Here is a 22,082-nt window from a genome sequence, read left to right as displayed (position 1 = left end):
ATCTTTTTTCCTCACTTGGTTCTTAAAAAATCTTTCTGCTGACTGCTTGTTGGATTCTGACTTTGTTTGCTGACATTCACCATGGTTTGCTCTTTTTTGCTAAGAAAATTTTATTTAATTTTGTCTTTCTGAGGAAAAGGTGAGTAGGTTATACCAAACTTTTATTTACCCGGTTAACCAAAAAAAAAAAAAATATTTACCTAGGTTTTCCTTTGAAAAGTTCCTTCCACAATTTAGAAGGAATATCTAAGATGGACTTGATGGAGAGGATTGTTGTGGCTGTGAGCTTAGCACATTCATTTTTATTTTTTTTTAGTAGAAGGAAAGATAGTAGATCCATGACTTCTAATTACCTACTAAGGAAGACCACTACTATTTTTATTAAGGTCCGGTCCCTCCTAACCCAGGAAGAAAAATCAATCAGATGAACAATATTTGAAATTATTTGTAAAATTTTAGAGCTTTTGGAATCGAACGTTTATAATTGTCAAAAAGAAGTGAAAATAGAAGCAAGAAATAACATAAAGTTTGTGCAAATGCTATCTTCAACTTCTATCTCCATATGGTATTTCGCATGTACGAGAGAAACAAAAACACAAGAACCACATCCATGCCAAACAGCTGCTAAAGTTTTACCCCCTCTAAAGGAAAAGTTGTTATGTGTTTTTGCTCAATTCCATCTGAGATGAGCTTGATACTCAACTTAGTGCTAAAGTGGAATATTTTTTCTTGTATTCTTGAAAGATGAGTCGATCGACTAGGATGCGAGTGCTATTGATGAAACACCAGTAAATAGGATCATCAACATATGCAGCAGCAGCTAAAACCCAAAAAAATGATCACAGAGATGAGAGCATCTATCAGAGTAAATTGGTGATTCCTCCCCAATATACTATATTATTAGGAAAATAATGCAAATAATAGAGCAACGATTGCCCACAAACTAGTTCATGAATTGAACTGCATAGTAATATTAAGGATTTGTAAACATAGGCAACATATAATATCTACAGAAAGAAAAAAAAATGATGCATTTTTTTTCTATTCAGAAATGCAGTATTTCTAGATAAACACTTACTGCAGATTCCTAAAGTTTATTCAAGTATCTGTAATAAATGCATACATGGAGGCTAAAGGAGGAGCCTGGTGATATACAAAACAAATAGAAAGCACGAAAGGAGGAGATGACTCCAAGCCTACAGTATTGGTAGTAAAATGAAATGCTAGTCCTAAAAGGTTTCCATCAACTACAAACAAAAACGATGACTGCCTCAAAACAAGGGATAGAATCCAAATGAGGTAACCAACCTGTAAGGGATCGCAGGTGCTCCAATGAGCTAAATATTCAGAGGTAGCCTAGCATTAGGGTTAGCAATGCTTCATCATTTAACCTATATAATTTGATTCAACTTGTTATAGGTCAAATTATGTTGCCTATTTATTAAAATAGATAAGTTCGGGTCAGAATTTTCAAACCGTTTAATAAATAGGTTGGGTTCAGATTAATAAAAATTTTAATCTATCCTGTATCCAACCTGGCTCGCATCTGGTCCGACCCAATCCAATTGCCATCTCTACCTTAGATGTGCACCATGTGACACTATCGTGGTCAAATAGAAAAATGTTGTGTGTCCCCCAAAACCTCCTTGAAATATGTTCAACTAATGTTTTTTCTTGAAATATCTAGGGCATTGTTGGCATTTTGGCCTCTAATTAACCATTTTATGGTGCTCAAGCTTTACAGTCATCAAACTTTTTCTGCTGTACAAACCTGCATCCTTATATCCATTAGATGCATATTTTATGCTTGGTCCAACTTTCTTTTTCTTTCCCTCCTTACATACTTTGCCTGCTGAGGCAATGCAGCACAATAACCGCATCTACTAAAAGAATTATATGTCGAACCGTGGCTTTATATCATTCTAGAAATCCTGAAATGAATCAGCTTATCTGCAAATCTATGTTCGAGAATTTGGGTTAGCGTCTCCGATGCTGGTGCAAGTCTAAGCATCAGGTCCTAATTCCTATCATATCTAAGAATTTCTTCTCACAGAGCCTTAATGAAGTGTCATACCAATCTTTGCGTTTAAGTACCAGGTGCAAGTATTTAGGCCAAATTTGAGTGTCCAGGTAACATAGCTGAAAATCACCATGAATGAACTGCTGAAAGCCAGGCCTAATCTATGAAGAACACATCCTGTATATCCTTAATATTTTATACATTGTTAGATGAATCATTAAATAATCTTATCGGATACCATAGATCCCAACCTTACTTGCCATCGGCATGCTTTTTTAAGCCTAAGCGCTGCATGTTATCAGGGTGGCTCAATGTTACGGTATACTGAGATATTAATACAACAACGTCAATATAAAGTTAAAAGAGATCTATAAAATGGAATCCTGCAACATAGATATAGTATTTTATTTTAATCTGATGCAAAAGAAAAGACACATCTCAGTAATCTGAAGTTAACATTGAAAGAACAGTAATGAAATTGTGGCCAAAGACGTGGGCTGCATCAAGTTTAAAGATGGAATTAGTGTTTTCTTGCATGTCCCTTATCTCACCTGTGTGTCGAAGATACTTGGGAAGGTCAGAAATGTTATAGCCAGCAGTATGATTGAAACATATCTTCTGAGGGCCACTTTAATCCTGTTCTCTGCAAGGAACAAAATAGAGAATCAAAAAGAGTCTCTGAGCCATTGTTAACAAAAATGAAAATTTCTTTCAGACATTTGATTTAAGAATACTACATCTGCTGCATGAACTTCTTCCCTGCATCAAGACTATGCAGACAAGATCATCCAGCTTATCCAAGTTAAGATGGTGTGTTGCTGAACTCCTCATTTTAAAAGATGGAACAGCTAAATTCTTGAAGATTAGCAAATCAGACTACTAGCAATCTTGACATAGGCCAGATTGCTCTGAAAAGACTTATTGAAGTTCTTCTGCATAATATTTGATCATCCAAATCTTGGTGCACTGCTAAGAACCTTTAAAAGCAGAACTATTGATGATCTTCTATCTGTATTTTTAAGGAAGAGAGAATGGAAAAAGGCTGGATCATTAGTATAAAGCTAAATCATTATGGGAGATCTTTTGTAGCAGATTCTTCCATTTAAGGTTGGAAAATTCAGGTGAAATGGGGCCCGTCCCAGGATTCACACCCCTCAGCTTGGCAGCCAGAGGTTCTGGATTTAATTCTGGGGTGATATATTCCAGAACATCTCGACTTCTGTAATTATAATGCGGATGGGCCTCTCTCTCTCTCTCTCAAAAAAAAAAAAAAAGCTGGAAAATTCAGATTTCAGCGGTAATGCTAGAAAATGCTCAAAAAACATCAAAATCAATAAGAACATGCATCCAATGATGCTTCGAAAATCCATAAAAATCTACCAAGTTGGAATCTACACACGCAGTTCCATGTAAGAAGAAAAATCCCAGGGTTCAAGAACCTGAAAACTTCACTATTACAAAATCGCATCTTAGCATCATTAGATCCAATACAGCAGAAACTTTTACTTTGAGAATAAAATCATCAGAAATTAAATAAACATTTCCACAAAAAGCTTTGTTTCAATAAGTAAGCATTTGTCGACAAATCAAAAGACATGTGATGAATGCAATCAACTGAATATTCAACAATCCGTTCCAAGAAAATTCGTGCTACATATTTCCAAGGGTTACTTTCAATTTTTTTTTTTCATCATAAACATCATTTTGCATGAACCTTACTCAACAATTATAGATTATATTTACTAAGAATTACTTTGTATGTTCAACTAGGTTTCATAAGTATTTGACTGAACTTTCTTTTAACATTCACATATATGTGTGAAGCAATCTGCAACACAATGTTAACCAAAAGGTTAAACATGACCCTGAAAAAATTTGAGTTCTCAAAAATTTGAACTTTCTTTTGACACATTATCGAGTTCTCAAGTATCATATCACCCGAGTTTTACTTTTACTATGGCAAAAATTTTCACAAAATTGATGAACAATCTATATTTCAAGTAAAATCAAAGAATCTACATTGCCAACCAAGTTTATAGGATCAACTTTTTTTACAAGAACGTTAGATCTCTATGCATGCGCAAGCAATATTGGCTGCACCATAGATGCAAAATCACAAGGGATGATGCAACATGATTTTATACGACCTTCACTTTCAAATTGCGAATATCTAGCGATCGTATTGCCCGCACAGATATTTGGTTCCTCAACCCAATGTCTTCGTGGGCATTGGGTTATGCAATCTTCAAGTTCAAAAACTCATTCAAGAAGATGATGGGAAATGGAGGAGGGAGGGAAAGAAAGATGAATGGGAGGAACAGAGGAGGGAAAGGCGCAAGGATGAGAGGGGCTACGGAGAGATCAAGGCTAGGGGCTTGAGGCTTGGGCTGGCTGGCGCCGGTGCTTCTTTCGGCAGTCACCGGCGACAAGGGAGCAGGGGATTGGGCTGAGGCCACGACCGGGAGGGGGCGGAGGGCGCTTCTGCTCGATACCAAGCTAGAAGACGAAGAAGGGCACGACCGGTTGGCATCGGGCTCTTCTAGCAATCGCGAGCAGTGGGGGATCAGGTGGAGGGTATTCGTAGAGGGCGTGCGCTTGGGCCTACAGCTCGTGTGTTCATTCCGAGCTGCGGAAAATAAGGGCTGAGCTACGAGGGGCCCGTAGTCTGGAGTCGGTTGGCTTCGTAACTGGACCTGCAATATTGGTTGATCTGCAGCGCGCCAACCGCCACCCAAATCGTTCTTTTATTTGATTTGTGCTGTCACCGCCAGGTAATTGGGGGGGTGGGATGTACTCCCCAAACGGACGCCTTCCCTTAGCGTCCTTCTTTCCAACAGCCCTCTCGGCCTTCTCTCCGTCGGAACACTGGAAACCCCGTGCGCTCCCCCTTACATTATAAGTACTCCCTCTCGGCCCCGGCCTGGCCGAAACCCCGGTTCTAGGGTTTCGAAACCAAGAAGTGGTCGAGTTGATCAGGGCTCTATTTCTCCGCTCGATCGAAGGGTCGGCACCTCCCGGGGATCGCCTGGTCATGGCGTCCTTCCGGCCGTTCCCCCCTCCTCCTCTGCCCCAGTCATCCTTTCCTCCGCCGCCGTCGCAGGCGCCCGCCCCGAACCAGAATCCCCTCGCTCCGCCCCTTTCCATGCAGCCTCCGATCGGTCACCGCCAGCCCTACCCCCAGTACGGCCGGATCCCCCCCAACCAGGGCTTTGCCGACCCCTTCAACCGCCAGAGGAATCAGCAGCAGGCTCCGCCTCCTCGGCCTCCTCATCAGCCGCAGCAGCAGTACCCCTACGGTCCCCCCTTTCCTCCTGCGCCGCCGCTGCCCTCCTCCTCGTACCCTCCGCCGCCGCCTCCTCAGCCGCAGCCCTCTATGTATTACTCTTCCTCTCAGTATAACCCTCCGGCTCTGCCGCCCCCGCCTCCCCCTCCGCCGCCGTCCTCCCCTCCGCCGGATCCTTCCCTCCCTCCCCCGCCGCCTCCCCCCGTTGCCCCTCCATCCGTCCCACCCCCGCCTCCTCCTCCTCCTTCCTCTCACTCGACCCAATCCATGCCCGCTAAAGAAGCCCCTCATCCCGGGCGTCAGCCGATGCCCTCCATCCCGCTCAAACAGCAGAAGCCCCCTTCAGGGCCTCCGGTGGCAGCACCTCCGGCAGGGAGGGATGCGGCCCATCCGGGGGGCCCAAATGGGCCCTCCGGCAGGGTGGAGACGGAGGAGGAAAGGAGGGCGAGGAAGAGGAAGGAGTATGAGAAGCAGAAGATGGAGAACAAGCGGCAGCAGATGCTGAAGCAGTCACAGGCCACCGTGTTGCAGAAGACGCAAATGCTGGCATCGGGCAATGCAAGGCCGCATGGCTCGATGGCAGGGTCACGCACGGTGGAGCGCCGGACAACCCCGTTCTTGAGCGGGGAGAGGGTTGAAAATCGGCTGAAGAAGCCAACTACATTCCTCTGCAAGATGAAGTGAGTTGCTTTTTCTTTGTAGTATTTTGGAGAAGATGAAGTTTGTAGATTTGCATATTATACCGCGTTTCTGGTCTTATGTGTTTAGGATTCTTGTTCTTATGAATTTTTACTACTTTGTTCTTACTCTGTATGAGTTATTAATGAAGTAATCAGTGCCGGCAAAGCTATTCTCTCATGAGATATGACCTTCCCTTGATAGGTGCCAATTTATAATTGGGTGAACTGGCAGATGGAAAGAGAATTTTTTTTTTTCAATCTTTTAAACATTGCATTGGATAAGTTGAGGAAATTGCTTCAGATACTTTCAACATACATATACTTCTTGTTTTGATTTTTAGTGCCATGTTTTATAATCAGAATTTGGAAGTTGATATATGGGTTAGAGTCACAATATTTAAAATGCAATGGAAAGTTTAGGACCTTCCGAGATTGTAACTTAGATTCGATCCTTCAAAATTCTTTCAATCCTTTAAATTTCTTTTTATTTATTTTCAGGTAACACCCTAGTGGGCTGCTGTAAGATTAATGACAATGATGAGATGACCTAGATAATAAACTGGAAGGTCCACATTATACTGGTCGAGTGCTATTGGTGTGTATACCGAGATATTGCTAATGTGATTCCATGACAATGCTCTATTTCTAGACTTTCTCAAAGAAGGTTTAGCTTTTCTCTGTGGTGTATTATTTAAAAGCTCTAGTTCAAGCAAGTCAACAACTGATTTTTCCCCATATCGTTGGCCTTTTTAAAGCCTGACAATTCCAGTGTTTGTGAAAGAAGGTCTCCAAGTGGAATTACTAAAGTTTGACCTAAGCTTGTCCACATCAAAACTTTAAAAGCTGTTTGAATACTAGAAGCAGTGAAACCAGAACTGAACATCTTATGTAGTGGGACATGAACTAGAGAAGAGATAATAGAGCAAGGGTTTGTGTGATGGCATGTGCTGATCTGTGCTGTACAGATTGTATTATACTAGCACAGCATATGACACAGCTGCCTGGCATGCAAGCTAGGGTAAAGTGATACTTGTGCATGGCGGTGGGTACAATGTGTTGGCATGGGACTGCACATCACCTACTGCACCAGTGTTAGGTTCAAATGGCATTGGCATGCTGTAAATCCTTCTAACAAAGAAGTAGAAGGGGGAAGTGAAGGATGGGTGAAAATTATTCTTTATAGGTACAAAATATTAAAGATACAAAAGGATAGTGGATTCGAGCATCTCATGTTTACTGTTCTCCTACATTTATACTTACAGATGCCAAAGAAATTTGAAATAGACTTGTACAGGCTCCATCATATTTACTAGGTTCAACTCGTGAATTACTAGAGCAGAGAAATATCCCACCTCCAGTTATTTACTTGTCTAGTACATGCTTCAGTGATTTTTCCGTACGAATATTTTTCTTGAGTGTAGGACATTAATCTGGGTGAAAATATAGCTGAAGTGGTCCAAAGACATTTGCAATATTGAACTGCTGTATAGTACTAATGGTCATTCTTTCATTTTTTTTTCAATTGCAGGTTTAGGAATGAGTTGCCAGATCCAACTGCACAACCAAAGTTATTAGCTGTGAATACTGATAAAGACAGGTAAATATAGAACTTTCAGGACCCTAATGGACTGTTGCTATTTGTTGTTTTTCATGCCAAATTATCTCTCTCTGACTCTATCTTCTCTTTATGTTCGTTCATCAATGATCATTAATTTATGTTTTTTAAACTATGCATCAGCTATTTCCTTTGTAATGAATAATTATACTCTTTAAACCTTTTTGAATATAGATTTTGGTGTCTTCCCTCTTTTCAGTTTCTGTGGCCGGGGAGAGTCCTGCACTCTTTCATTTTCTCATTCTGATTAAATGTAGCATCATCATAGTTGCAAGAGTTTAACTGTTCAAAGTTTGCATAGTTTTTCTTTTTTCGACTTGGAAACTTTTTGTTCATCTTATCATCTGATGATATGGAGTTTGGGGCATTAGTCCCTTTTCTAATGTTTACTCTTTAGACAATGTATTTACATTGTTATCTTGGCATTACTATATCCTTTGTGAGTGCAATCTATGGATGTTGGCACTAGTATATAAGCAGTAGTAATTGCCAATATAAGTCAGTGATTGGATGAAAGTTTGCAACTTTATTGTGAATCAAAAACCCGAAATTCATAAGTAAAATTTCTCTGATCCCTTGTTCAATGAATTTGTTTGATCAACGTGAGGTATCATTTTCTCCCTTGCACTGATTCGATTTGGTGCACCATATGCCTTGCTCGCTAATAAAGCAAAGGTCTAAATTAAAATATGTTATTTATTTAACTTTTTGAGTTTTATTTTCATATAAATTGCTACTGTATCAAATCTTAAGAGTCTTTCATTTAACTCGTTAATTAGTACATTATGTGCTTGTTATTTTCTTGTATTTGGGGATGGATTTCTGGAGCTACTTTTCTGGTGGGTTTTTATGTCCTGTAGTATTATCATCTAAAGGGTCCACTTAATCTAGGTTACACTGGAAAATGTTTAAATCATTAGGATTGTGATTTGAAAAAAAAAATCTGATAGCCTTTATGTGATATGGAAGTTATGTTTACTCTATCTGGAAAGTCTTTAGTCCACCCAAGTAAATAGTTTCTATATGATTTGAGATTAGACGTCCTATTTTTGGTCAAATTGTTTAAGTAAGAGTTCTAGGTTCAATATAGGCAAGTTGGAAGTTCTTTTATGTTCAGAAAGCATTGCTTTGTGTTTGTTTTTGTCTCTTTTCTCTTTATACTTCTTTTCCTCTAATATACTTCTTCTTCTCTTTTTCCCTATTTTACTCTCTATCTTATTGTTCTGATAGTGATAGAAGAACCATTGAGATCTGAAATTTATTTCACCATATATATAAACTTTATTCTGGCCCTAATGCTGAGGGCTGCACCACTGACACAGTCTAGTTTGTGCTTTATAACCACTTATCTAGATCTTAATTATGGGATTTGATCATAAGTGGGAGAAAACATCTATACCAAATAGCCATCTTTGGTTTATTACATTGTTCCCACTTTGTTTTGTCTAGAGGCCTCTTTGACAGCAATACCTGTCAATAGTTGCATAGCTTCTTCTGTTCTCATTGGTTTTAATCACATGAAACTTTTGGCTTGCTCTAGTCATGTGTCTCTTTTGGTTCATAATCTTGAGCTCAAGGGTGATAATTATTATGAAACGTTTATGATATTCTTCCATATCACTTGGTTTGTTATCTTGAACATCTTTGCAGTTAACTATTTCGAGCCATCATGCTTCTTTTCTTCCCATTGTCAAGACATTTAAGAATGATGAAGTGGAATAGGATGGTCATTGAAGGACTGAAAAGAGACTTTTGGTTGACCTATTGATGCTGCTGTTGAGAAGCACGTTTTGCCTTGCTAAACATCAAATTGTTGAATGAAATTGACCACCTCTGTCCAGCTGTCTTTTTAGGAACGATATATACTGCTAATTCATATATTAGTTCTTGGATAACATTCTCTTCCAAATATGAAACCTGGTCACTTTTCTCTTATTTTGTTCAAGCTATCAAAGTCTATATAACCGGTACTGGAAACTGTACTAATATAGTACAGTCTGTAGGATATGGTATGCATTTCGTATCGCCACAGGCTCCCAATACCATTTTCTCACTCCTAGTCATGATATTGCTTGAATTCGGGCTATATGGAGAAGTTCCACTTAGTTCAGATTGTTATGGTTCATATACTGAACTAAATCTTGGTACTGTATCAGTACCTTACAGGTACAGCTGGTATGTGGCGGTACAACTAATCTTGCAGGCCATGCTAAATTTATTTCAAAGGGGAGATAGCCTTATTTTATGATGTTGGTGGGTGTCCTCATCCTTGGTTAGTCATTGACTAGCACATGGGGGCTCATCGTACACTTCATTTAGGTGACTTCCACTATAAACCATCTTAAGATAAATGTGAATCATAAATTTCAGGATTTAAAGATGATCTAGTGCAAATCGTAGCTAACCCCCGCCCTTTCCTTTTATTGTATTTGTGCTTGCTTTGATGCTGGGCAGACAATTTGATTTTGTACTTCTATTCAATTCTTTCTTTTTTTGAGTTGTTGTGAGGATCCTTCACATCTAAGACTCCTCCATGGATGCTTTGCATGGTGACTTAACACAAACACTACATATGTTTTTGCAAATCTTCCCTATGGTAAGATTGTTCGGATAGCCCCTTCATCATTCCCACCGCTCTCTCTTTCTGTCACTGGCTAGGTTTGTGGCTTGATCTTATGCCCTTATGCTTTCTCTCTTTGTTTTGATTGTTTTTGGCTTATTTGCTGACATAGTAGACTCCCAGAGATCTTCTGTATATGGTTATAGGATATGTGGTTGGGTCCCTAGTATGGATCTTAAATTTGCTTTACGTTCACATTTGCTTGCTGCTTGACTATTTCCTGTTTAGGCTGGTGATGAGATGTAAGCGTGTAGGCTTTCATTTTTCAGTTTTAATCTGCACTAGTTCTCCAACATTCTTATGCGCTAAATAGAAATCCTAGGCTGCATTACTCTTAAGTTTTAGGTGTTTTCCTACTCTAGTACTAATTTGTCAATAACATCTGGACTTTCATTTGCTAGTTGCGGAGCTGATCATGGGCCGGGCTTTTGGCACAGAAAAGGTCAAATGCCTTAAGCCCGATTAAAAGTGAATAGAGTTTCGGCCTGAGGCCCGGCCCGTGATTAACTATAGCTAGCTGGCTACTTGGTGACTCCCTTCTCCTGGAGGGACAAGAAACAAGATATTTTCTACCTCACTACAGCTGAATCTGAGTATTATTCCATGGTAAGCCCCACTTTTCAGGTGGCTTAGTTTATGGAAATAATTTTCCTTAACACCTCTCTATTTTGATAAGTTGGAGTTCTTTTCCGATCTCATCACTAAATATCCAATCTATAATGAGGGAGCCAAGATGTCAAGATCAACTGTCACTATGTTCATCGCCATTATGCTAGTGCTCGCATCTACTTAGCAAACTCTGAGCTTATGACCCTTGTTCGAGGGGTTGCTTGCATAATTCTTAAATTGAATTATGTTACTTGTCTTTGATGTTCTTTTTGTCTTACTAACTTGAAAATACATATGTATACATATATTTCTGGGATTGTGCCCCAATGAGAAATGCTTGCTTTCCACATTTCATCACAAATTCTCAACACAAAGCTTAGTAGCTTGCTAATGTCAATCCATTCATCAAGCACCTTTCTTTACATTGGTTGCTTAAGAAAATGCAAGTTAATTATCTTTTCGATGACTTATTTGCTTATTAACGGCTTATCCTATTTGAGTCTTGACATTTAAGTCGGAAAGCTAATTCTCTTTCGTGATTCTAGTTTTTTCACATTATCTCTTTCCCATTTGATGTCCGACTTGCACCGTATACTCACTAGTTGAGGTCGGCTTCATGCATCCTTTTTCTCCATTCTGCTTTGTTTAGGGTTACACTTTCTGAAAGATGCAACAATATCAAGTCCTTTATTGCTATGTTATCCCATGTGATTTTCGGTCTGCCTCTACCCCGTTATTCTTTTACATATATCAAACCACTTCTTCGTACTGTGCATCTCTTGGCCTACGCTGTACATATCCAAACCATTAAAGTCGTAATTTTCTCAGTTTGTCCACAATTAGTGCGACCTCTACCTTGTTACACATGTTTTTATTTCTTATTCTACCTTTTCTTATATTATCACACATGCATCTTGATATTTTCATTTCAGCCACACTTGTCTTGCACATATGCTATTTTCTAACCGCCCACAATATTTTGTACCATAAAGCATAGCTGGTTGTATGGTTGTGCTATTAAATTTTTTCTTTAATTTAGCAGGTGTCCTCTGATCATATAATTTCTTAGATGCACTTCTCTCCATTTTATCTGCCTTGCTTTAATCTTATGGATAACATCTTCTTCAATCTTCCTATCCTTATGAATAATTGATCCTAAATATCGAAAATGATCACTTATAGAAACTTCATTATTCTCAATTTTCACTTTACCTTCATCTCTAACTAAAACTATATTTCATATATTCCGTCTTGATTCTGCTTAATCTGAAACTCTTAGATTCTCACTCCTCTATAATTCCAACTCATGATCAATTCCAATCTTAATTTCATCCACTAAGATTATATCATCCATAAATAGCGTGCACCAAGGAATATTGTCTTGAATATGCCTATTAAGCTCATTTATAACTAGCACAAAAAGGTAAGTATTTAGAGTCGATCCTACTGTAGACCCATTGTGATTGGAAACATACTTGTATTTCCATCAATAGTTCTCACTTCCACTAGATATCCTTAATCACATTAATATAATTACAGGAAACTCCTTTCTTTTCTAACACTCATTACAAAACTTCTCTAGAGATTCTATCGCATGCTTTCTCTATATTTTTTATTAACCTCTGAAGAAGAAAAATAGCTTCTGTATTCGACCTTCTTAGCATAAAATCTAATAGATTCTCTAATATATTTGTGTTACACCTCAATCTATGCTCAATCATTCTTTCCCAAAGTTTCATAGTATTGTTCATGAGTATAATACCACAATAGTTAAAATTATTTTTGAATATTTCCTTTATGCTTATAAATCGGTACTATAATGCTCTGCCTACAATTATCAGGCATTTTCTTGGTCTTTAAAATCTGATTAAACAAATTAGTCAATCAAGTTACTCCTACATATGGGTGGCAATGCTCAACCTTTTTGACCCATTTAACTTGATTCAATTTGTTGTAGGTCGGGTTGGGTTATTTATTTAATAAAATAGTCGGGTTGGGTTATCTATTTAATAAAATGGTCAGGTTAGGGTCTGGATTTTTGACTCATTTATTAAATAGGTCTGGTTTGGGTTGACAAATTTTTGACCTAACTTGTATCCGACTTGACCCATATCTCGTCCAACTTGACATGATTGCCACCTATTTCCCCATCACCTAAAGACTTCCAAATCTCAATAGGGATTCTATGAGGTACAACCTTTTTTCCTATTTTCATCTTTTTGATATCCACTGTTATCTCAGATACTCTAATTCTACATATGCCTTAACCACTAAGGAGGATGATTGCATTTATTATATAAGTGTGAGTTGTTTTTAAGTTCACTGCCTGAGAAGTTGATTTTTACTTGCTTATAGTATGTGATATATGTCTGCGCTGTTGCTTCTTGCATTCTTTAAAATTGACATATCTATGACAGAAATGAAGGGGGTTTTGTGTTATAACTACTCTAATATACAATTTAGTTTAATAAAGTTTGCGATTGTTCTTTGCATTTTATTTTTTTTAAGATATTTGATGTTGTTGCAGATATACCAAATATACAATCACATCGTTAGAGAAAATGCACAAGCCCAGACTCTATGTTGAGCAAGATCTTGGGATACCTCTCGACCTACTTGATGCTAGTGTATACAAGTAAGAGATCTAGCAATAACTTCGCGCTGGAACTTTAATTCCTTTTACAATGTTTTCAGTTGCTTATTTGCATATTTACATCATTCTCCAGTCCTCCCAAAGTGCGTCCTCCCCTTGCATCAGAAGATCAAGAGTTATTGCGTGATGATGAGGTAGCAACACCTATCAAACGAGAAGGTATAAAGAAGAAAGACCGGCCTACTGATAAAGGTGTTTCGTGGTTGGTCAAGACTCAATACATTTCTCCGCTGAGCACAGATGTGACTAAACTTGTAGGTGTTGTTGCTGCATAGCGAAGGAATTATATGCTTTAAGTTAATTTTCAATTTTTCTGCGGCAATGGACATAGTTGCTAATTCAATATGCATCGTCAATTCTAGTCTTTAACTGAAAAGCAAGCAAAGGAAATGCGGGAAAACAGAGAAGGTAGGAATGCTTTCTTGGAGAATCTTAACAACAGGTACATAAATGTATATCTATTGTTAACATGTTTCTTTAATGAGAGTTTTACTGTAATCAAGAAATTTGACATTTATTTTTGATAATTGCTTCAATTATCTATGTATAGGGAAAAGCAAATACAGGCCATTGAAGAATCTTTCGAGGCAGCCCAATTACCTCCTATCCATCAAACTAATCCTAAATTACAGGCTGTGGAGATTCTGCCTTTGTTACCTAATTTCGATCGGTATATTTCACAAGCTCTTAATAGTTATGTTCTTTATCATTATACACTTACTTTTCGGTAAATTCACCTAGTAGATTGACTGTGCACATTGCGTTTATGATTGCCTATCTGTGTTGTTATTGTCTATTTATTTTGTCTACTCTAAATAAATAGAAGAGGGTGCTTCAGTCGCTTCAATTCTGGCAGGAGTAATAGTTAAAACAAAAAAAAATCGTATGGATATCACTGGAGATCTAATATTCGGTTCTCACTATTGCTATAATCTGTTGATTATCTATAATATAACTGTTGAGGTTGAAAAAACAATTGAAACTTCTACACTGTTCAGATCTTTCACTATTATATTATTTTGGTAGAAGTTGGAGCAATCTTGGAGTAGTCCTGTATTTTCCACTACCATAAAAGAAACATTTGTTGCCTGTGTGCCAGACATAATTGTAGGGTACCAGGCTTTCATTCTGTAATAGATACGAGATCGATCTGAAAAAATCTATTCTGATAAACAGACAAAATCTTTCATGATCCATACCATTACTTGAAAGATGCACTAGTACAAGTAACGTGCCTCCATAAAGTAAGCAAGTTTTTCTTTCTCAAGAACAAGCTTTAAGTAAACAACAGGATTATTTTCTAGTTTATTTATTTAAATTTTGTGCATCTTTGTTTATTTAAATTCTGTGTTCAAAATGACTTTTTGTGTGACAAAAAGGCGTGGAATAATAAGTTTTGCAAGATGATTTGACTGATCTAATTATGGGATCAGTTCATATTGGGATTCATTTTAATTATGTTTGTAATCCAGTTCAATGTTGACCACTAACTTGGTTGACGACAATTTGCTATACTAGGTATGAAGATCAGTTTGCTATGTTAACCTTTGATGGAGATCCAACAGCTGATGCAGAGCAATACAACAAATTACACAATTCTATTCGTGATGAGCATGAATCACAGGTGAATTGTGTTCAAAATGGGCTCACATGTGGGTATTCACATATTGTAATTATGCATTTTTCTTTATGTATAACACTAGATATTTTATAACTTATATTTTATTTTGCTATTGTACTTTGCTCTTTTTGGCTTATAGTTTCCTTCTAGATGGATGCAATTTCCTATATCAGACCTTGGAAGGGTGAAAGTTGTTCGGATAATTCAAATACAATTTTCTATATCAGACCTTGGAAGGGGTTGTTCGGATAATATTCATCTAGATCCATTTTTATATTTAAATCTATCTGAATATGGATAGAAATTTGAGCATCCAACTAATATTTGTATATGTATCTATATCTGTCAAAAAAAATGGATATGAATATAGATAGGCAACTACCTAATCTGTATCCAAATATCCAATTTTACTTGTGACCCTATTTAATTTTATATAGAACTCATGATTTTTTTTAAAAAATAAATAACCACATTAGCATACTATTGACTTGATTTATCATCCACTCAGTAATATTTTTGATTTTGTGGTTATAAAGTTTAATTATCCAACTTATATCTGTATTTATATCCATACTTCCAATATCTGATTTGTATTCATATCTATTTAAAATAAATATAGATGTAAATTTTTGCATCTGTGTAGCATCTACATCTGTATTTGTATTCATCGGACAAAATAAATATGGAAATGGAAATACTAATATCCGTTCTGTATCCGATCCGGTTTCAACCCTACTTCTTCTCAATCTGTCTAGACATTGTATGGAAAATTGGTGGATTACACAATTGAATGAGTAAAAAAATTAAAATTGCACGATCAGAAGGTAAGTCTCCGCCTCCTGGCTATCCTTTTAACTTTTATGCTAGCCCCCCCTCCTATCTAAAGATGCCTTGGGCTAGGATTTCAATACCAATTCAGAGGGTTGACACAATATTGCAAGCTGGTATGAACACATTTTAACTTTAATGGATTGTACAGTGAACATTAAAGATGACCCTACATAGATGGGATAAGGCTGCTGATCGAAGTTGGTTATATCGAATTATTTTTGTAGAACTATTTTTTTTCCCAGCAACTAATAAATTTTACTTTGCATTTTGTACAAACTCCCTATATGGTTTGATCAGAAAATAGAAAACCTTCCCTTATCGCATTGTGGTGGCTGCTTTATATGCAATTTGGATTCATCTTTGTATGCAATTTGGATTCATCCTGTTACTTCATCTTATATATTCTCTGTGTCTTCCATCATATTAGTTGTGTTTTATCATTTTGTAAGTGAAATCTTACTGATCTTGCTTGTTTTGTGCTGCTAAAATAGGAACATCATTTTTATTTCTTTTGCAAAATAGAAGCAGCATGCTTCTTTATACGTTTCTGATGACAATTTGACTTAGCTATTTTCAAAAAATGGACTTGTTTGTTGGCGGTCCCACTTTACTGCAATATTAATTAGCTGTAGTTCTTTATGTCAAAAGATTCTTCTTTCTGTCAACGGGGGCAAATGCTGTGAGTTTTGGGTGTATATTCCGTGGGTAAACTAATGCAGTCATGACATTATTCTTGCATCTCCATTTTGTTAAAATCTTTACTTGCTCCGCTCTCAGTGCATATTATGCTCCTTCACAGGCTATAGTGAAGAGTTTTGTAGCAAATGGTTCGGATCCTACAAAACCAGAGAAGTTTTTGGCATACATGGTTCCTGCACCTGACGAGGTATTGTGTTACTGTTGTTCCCACTTTTAATACGAATCATGAAGCAGAGTTGGTTAGCGTGTTGTTTCATTTTGTGATAGTGTGAAATACTTGCATGTTATCCTGCAGAATTGTATATTATTGGAATTCAGCACTTATTCTTATCATCTTTCTGTCATACATTTGCATAGTGACAGTGTTCCTCATGCTTATTATTGGCAGCTGTCAAAGGATATGTATGATGAAAATGAAGATATATCATACTCCTGGGTTAGAGAGTATCATTGGGATGTAAGTATCTTATATGTCATTGTATATTCCTTCTTCTTCTTCTTCTCTAATGCTTATACAGGAATTTTGAATTTACATTTGTTTTTTCTTATATGGAAGCGCTAATTGAAAAAAATATACAACATTGCTGAACTTGATTTTTTTTCTTTTTTGGTTATAGGTAAGGGGTGATGATGCTGATGACCCGACAACTTACCTCGTTACTTTTGACAACAAAGCTGCCCGATATTTGGTAATATTAGATTTCTTCATTATGTTACTGGGGGTTTGATATGGTGGTCTTGATGCATAATAAGTCTTGTTATGCAGCCTCTACCCAAAAGGCTTGTTTTACAAAAGAAGAGGGCGAAAGAAGGAAGGTTTGGAGATGAGACTGAGCATTTTCCTGTGCCCTCAAGGGTGACTGTGAGGAGGAGATCAGCTGTTGCTATTGGAGAATTGAAGGAGCATGGAGAAATATCTGTGAAAAAAGTATAGCTTTTCACCTTTCAAATTTCAGATATATTGCACTTCGGGAGTGAATCTGTTAAATTTGCATCTAGTTTGAAGTTATCATTGCAGAATGATGTGTCAAAAATTTCATATTGAATGATCATTGCAGAATGGTTCTTTGCGCCTGCGCGGGAGATTTAATGCCACAGAGTGGCATTTAACGCGGGGCGCGCGGACGCCCGTGCGCTTAGCTCTGTCGGTACCGGTTCAGTACCGTTCAAACTGGTCTGAACCGGTCCGGTAGGCGACCGGTAGGCCAATCGGTACTGGTATGGCGTACGATGCTAGATAAAACTTTGGGGCTTTCTTCTTTGTTTTTCTTGGATTGATTCATTAATATTTGCAAGGCTTTTTAGTATGGTGACCCAATTCCATATGCCACATATGCCTACTTAGGTTCCTGCTGGGATTCTAGACATTTTCTCCATTTTATTTCTTTTCTCTTCTATGATGTTATCGAGCACACATGCCTTGCTGGGTTATTTTTTAAGAAATCAGAGCCTGGTGTTTCGCATACCTTGCTAGATGTTTGCATTGTAGCTGGAGAGAAAATATAAATATAGTAGATAAACAGAAACAAAAGCAAAACCAGAAGTCTATTTTATAAACTTTCTTACTCTAGCTTCCAGTCCCAAAGTTGAGGTGCGAGCACTTTATTGTCACCTTAACTGAACTCAGATTGCTTGACATTCAGCTGTCTGTACTTAATCAAGGACCCCTTGATGCACTGCTGTGGGCTGTAATTAGGCAACATCAATCTGGTTTCTAGTTGATACAATCATCATCCCCGTATAGTCTTGGTCATAACCTTGCAATCCAAAGGAGTGGTCATGATCTACAACTGCCTGCTACATTGCCCAGTGTACTCGTAGAACTTTTTTGCATCCAAGTGCAAAAGTGGTGGTGGGAGATGAGAAGTTTTGGGATGGATACTGTTGATAATTGATGTAGCAACATCTTTATATATGCAGTCTCTCTCTCTCTCTCTCGCTCGCTCACCATGATGAAAAGGGGGAAGGGAAGGTTTTAGACTTGTCAACCTTTGTGAAATAAAACTCTTATTGATCAATCTACCGAACAATCACATTAAGACTGGTATTTACAGATCGCGATGATATCAGTAATTGAGGTGCTCGTAGATGTAACTAGGTGTATTTCCATCTGGTTTCATGTACAAAACCCTTCGAACTGTTAAACATTTGTTCATGTGGTAGTCTTAATTTTCTTTTTTTTTAAAAAAGTACTAGTTTTGTAGTTTGGCCACATGCACTTTAAAAGTTTGCAATGTATAAACCAATTTTATGAAGGATATTTAGAAGGCTGATTTTATCGATTATATCCTTGGAACTTTTTTTTTCCTTTCAATATCAGCTAATTGCTGCTGGTTTTGAAACTTTCATTTGTTCTTTTATCTTTTTCTGAGTACATTGTTTATTCATTCATTGCCTGTAGTTACTTCATTGATTCGCTGAGCATGTCAAGAAGTTAAAGATATTAGAAGTAAAATAAAATCTTAGTGCCTTATATATATATATATATATATATATATATATATATATATATATATATATATATATATATATATATATATATATATATATATATATATATATATTCATTTTGATGATTTATATTAGAATTATCTCCATGTGTTCTCAATATGTCTCTTGACATTTTTCAGGATCAGATAGATATTATGAGTTTAAAGGGGGGAAGGTTTTCAAGGGATGATGACTTTGAAAGACAGCATAAACTTGCACGATTGGATGACATGGATCAGTTCAGCGGGGAGGAAGACATGTCTGATTAGTTACCAGCAATGCATCAACCGTCCCATGTAAAGAATATTTATCTGTCAAGAGATGTATAGTACTGGACTATTGTTAATCCAGGCAGAGATACTGAAGCACATCCAACCACCATAGATGTTAGGCGAGGTGGTAGTGTTTCTCCATATGTTTGTTCCAATCATAAGGCATGTGCTTGCAAGTGATGGTTGGCTTTTGTGGTAATAAATGAAGCTTGATTTAAAATGTTGCAGGCATATACAATTGTATCGCTACATGTTGAGTTTATTCATAATGATAGATGTCCTATTCTGTTTTTCACTTGGTTTCATGTAAATGCAATTAACTTTTTTAGAGCCTCTTGTTATAGTTTTAGTGTTTTTTCTTAATCACCAGCTGGTCCTCTCAAGGAGAATCTCCTTCAAGTTTTACAGAATTCTGTACCTTCACTGAGTCAAGGTCTACTACCGTTAATTACCATGTCTGTGAATCTCTTCTCCCACCACATTTGCTAGCCAGATACTGCTTAAGGAGTAGGAATTCTAATATAGGTGAACATTTCTTAATGTAAAAAGCAATAAGTTCTCTTTTTTTTAGAAAAAATAAATAATGAGATTATTTGTCTCAAGATACCGACGAATAGTTTTCTAGTTGTTCAACTTCTCGAAGGGATAATAAATAAGTTATTCAATGTGTAAAGCCCTGAAAAAAATGATCCTGTTATTCTGATATCATATTTAATGTCAGTGAATTTTTTATAACAATTGTTAGTTGATGATTCATGATTTTTCCTTAAAGCTTTTTAATTAATGCTAGCAATTCATGGCTACTGATACTTTTTAAATTAGCTGGCTAGATGAGTGAAACAAGTAGTTTGGGGATTGCCAGATGAGTGAAACAGTTAGTTAGAGGGTTGTTTTTGCTGACTCCACCGAGTATTAGAATTTTAGTTGGGAGAATCCTTGGATGTTATTTTTCTCATCCATTTCATAGCTTCCCCTGAGTGTTGCAGCTCCTTCAGCTTGTGATTGTGCAGGGTGGCATTTCATGCAGTTATCTGAAGAATGCATGGTGATGGGGTGCTGTTCTATATGATGCCGCCTAGACGAAAAGAATTTGCAATGGCACATATTGTTAAGCAGGCATCTAGATATGTGTTAAGCACTACTATGCTACTGTCTCAGTTATCTTGTGAAGTCTTAATGTTTAAACTTTATTTTCTTGTGTAGAAAACTAAGCAGGAGTCTCACATCAGGTGGACTAACCTTTGCATTTTTTTTTTTAAATGATACTTCTATCCATTCTACTGTTTCTGTTTCAATTTGGTTCTAGAAGCACTGCAGAAAAAGCCAAAAAAAAAAATCTTGAAGGAGCACCATTGTTGCAGTTCCTTGCTGAAGGTTTTTGCTCTTTTAAGTGAAATGCTTCTACGGTGCAGAGCCAGAAACTGTTCTTTTTCAAGCTACCAGTCAATTGGTGTTAAGGATAGCTCATGTGGTCCTCAGCATCAGATGTAATTAGTAAGTGCATGTGTGGTGGTTGCATTTTTCTGCCCTCAACTGTATCCTCTGTATGTGACAATTTTCTAGTTATCTGTTGTTTCTTTTCTTTTTTTATGCCCTTCAAAAACTAACAAATGCTTTACATTTTGTAACGTTAGATGCGAGTAGTTCTTGGCTGTTTTGGTCTTTCTTAAACAAACTAATGTGCTGTATTTTGTGATCTTAGATGCAGGTAACTCTTGTTTGTCTTGGATTAAAATGGCACAGGTGCAAGTTTTGGCAATCCCTTTTAAAAGATTATGTTAGAGATGAAGTTCGTGCTCATGGTTACTCACAATTTTTGATTCCTGTGCCAATCGTTTAAATGTGGCCATAGGCCTTCTTGTTTAGGTTTTTCATTGTACACCTGGTTTAATTATCCTATATGCTAACATGTTATATGTTTCTTAAACTTAATGCTAACAAGTGGCTTTAACATGTAGTATAACCATAATTTTGAATAAAAATTGCTATCGTTACCTTTCATGAACTTGGAAAGGTGTAAGATTTCCTACTCATCAGATAATAGTCAATTTATTTTAATTTGAAACTACTTTTTCTCTAGCTGTACAGAGCAACTGGGTAACAATTCTTTAGATAAATGAGTGAAAGATATTATATTGAAGATGATAAGGAAGTTGGTTGACTCAACATTTGTGGGGTAATTATCAGCAACAATATTTTTTAAATGGTCAACTATTTTCAATATTCTTGGTGACATCTTTTGTCATTCTATTCCATCAAACTTCATTCTTAAATACTTTTATATTAAAGAGGCTTCTTTGTATGTCAAGCATGTCTTACTTTGGATTCTTGGTTAAGATGTGATATGAGATTGACTAAACACCAAGGTTTTCTTGGTCCCGGACATCGTATTGGCAACCCATCGATACACTCCCTACCAAGTGTCGACATGGTACATACCTAAGTACCAGCACTCAGTATGGTGGGAGTACAGAGTCTCAGTACGCTATCAGTATCGTACACCATGTACTTGGCAGTACAGTCTGCATCTCTAAAAAGTATCATATCTACAAACAAGTTCATCAATTTTTGACCTATTGGCATCACACTGTATCACATATGTTCAGGGGATTAGGCAATTACATTTTCAAGCAATGCAACAAGGTAGATAGATTTTGAACTTTTCATTCTTTTGATATATTTTCTATAA

At 37.1% G+C, this 22,082-nt stretch overlaps 1 protein-coding gene across 3 annotated transcripts; it reads left to right on the top strand.

Annotated features, from left to right (window-relative positions):
* Positions 1-4,303: 4,303 nt before the first annotated feature.
* LOC103710734 (protein PAF1 homolog) lies at positions 4,304-19,688 on the top strand. 3 transcript variants are annotated; one of them, XM_039115537.3, is made up of 12 exons: positions 4,304-5,983; positions 7,512-7,580; positions 13,355-13,462; positions 13,554-13,734; positions 13,843-13,922; positions 14,031-14,150; positions 14,999-15,104; positions 16,732-16,818; positions 17,020-17,088; positions 17,249-17,320; positions 17,398-17,559; positions 19,262-19,688. In XM_039115537.3, the coding sequence occupies exons 1-12, from the start codon at positions 5,052-5,054 to the stop codon at positions 19,388-19,390; spliced, it is 2,115 nt and encodes a 704-aa protein (XP_038971465.3). In that variant the 5' UTR covers positions 4,304-5,051; the 3' UTR covers positions 19,391-19,688. The 3 variants fall into 3 exon arrangements, 2 of the variants coding, with proteins under 2 accessions (XP_038971465.3, XP_088561829.2); XR_003386385.4 differs by having other exon boundaries at positions 4,794-5,983; positions 14,999-15,132; XM_088705703.2 differs by lacking the exons at positions 17,249-17,320; positions 17,398-17,559; positions 19,262-19,688 and having other exon boundaries at positions 4,794-5,983; positions 14,999-15,132; positions 16,989-17,088.
* Positions 19,689-22,082: the final 2,394 nt, after the last annotated feature.

The sequence above is a fragment of the Phoenix dactylifera genome, chromosome 10 (genome assembly GCF_051530095.1).
Source record: "Phoenix dactylifera cultivar Ajwa chromosome 10, Ajwa_hap1_PhDact_Kaust_v1.1, whole genome shotgun sequence".
NCBI lineage: Eukaryota > Viridiplantae > Streptophyta > Magnoliopsida > Arecales > Arecaceae > Phoenix > Phoenix dactylifera.
The sequence above is the reverse complement of the archived record's forward strand: the minus strand, read 5'-3'. Positions and strand labels throughout refer to the sequence as shown.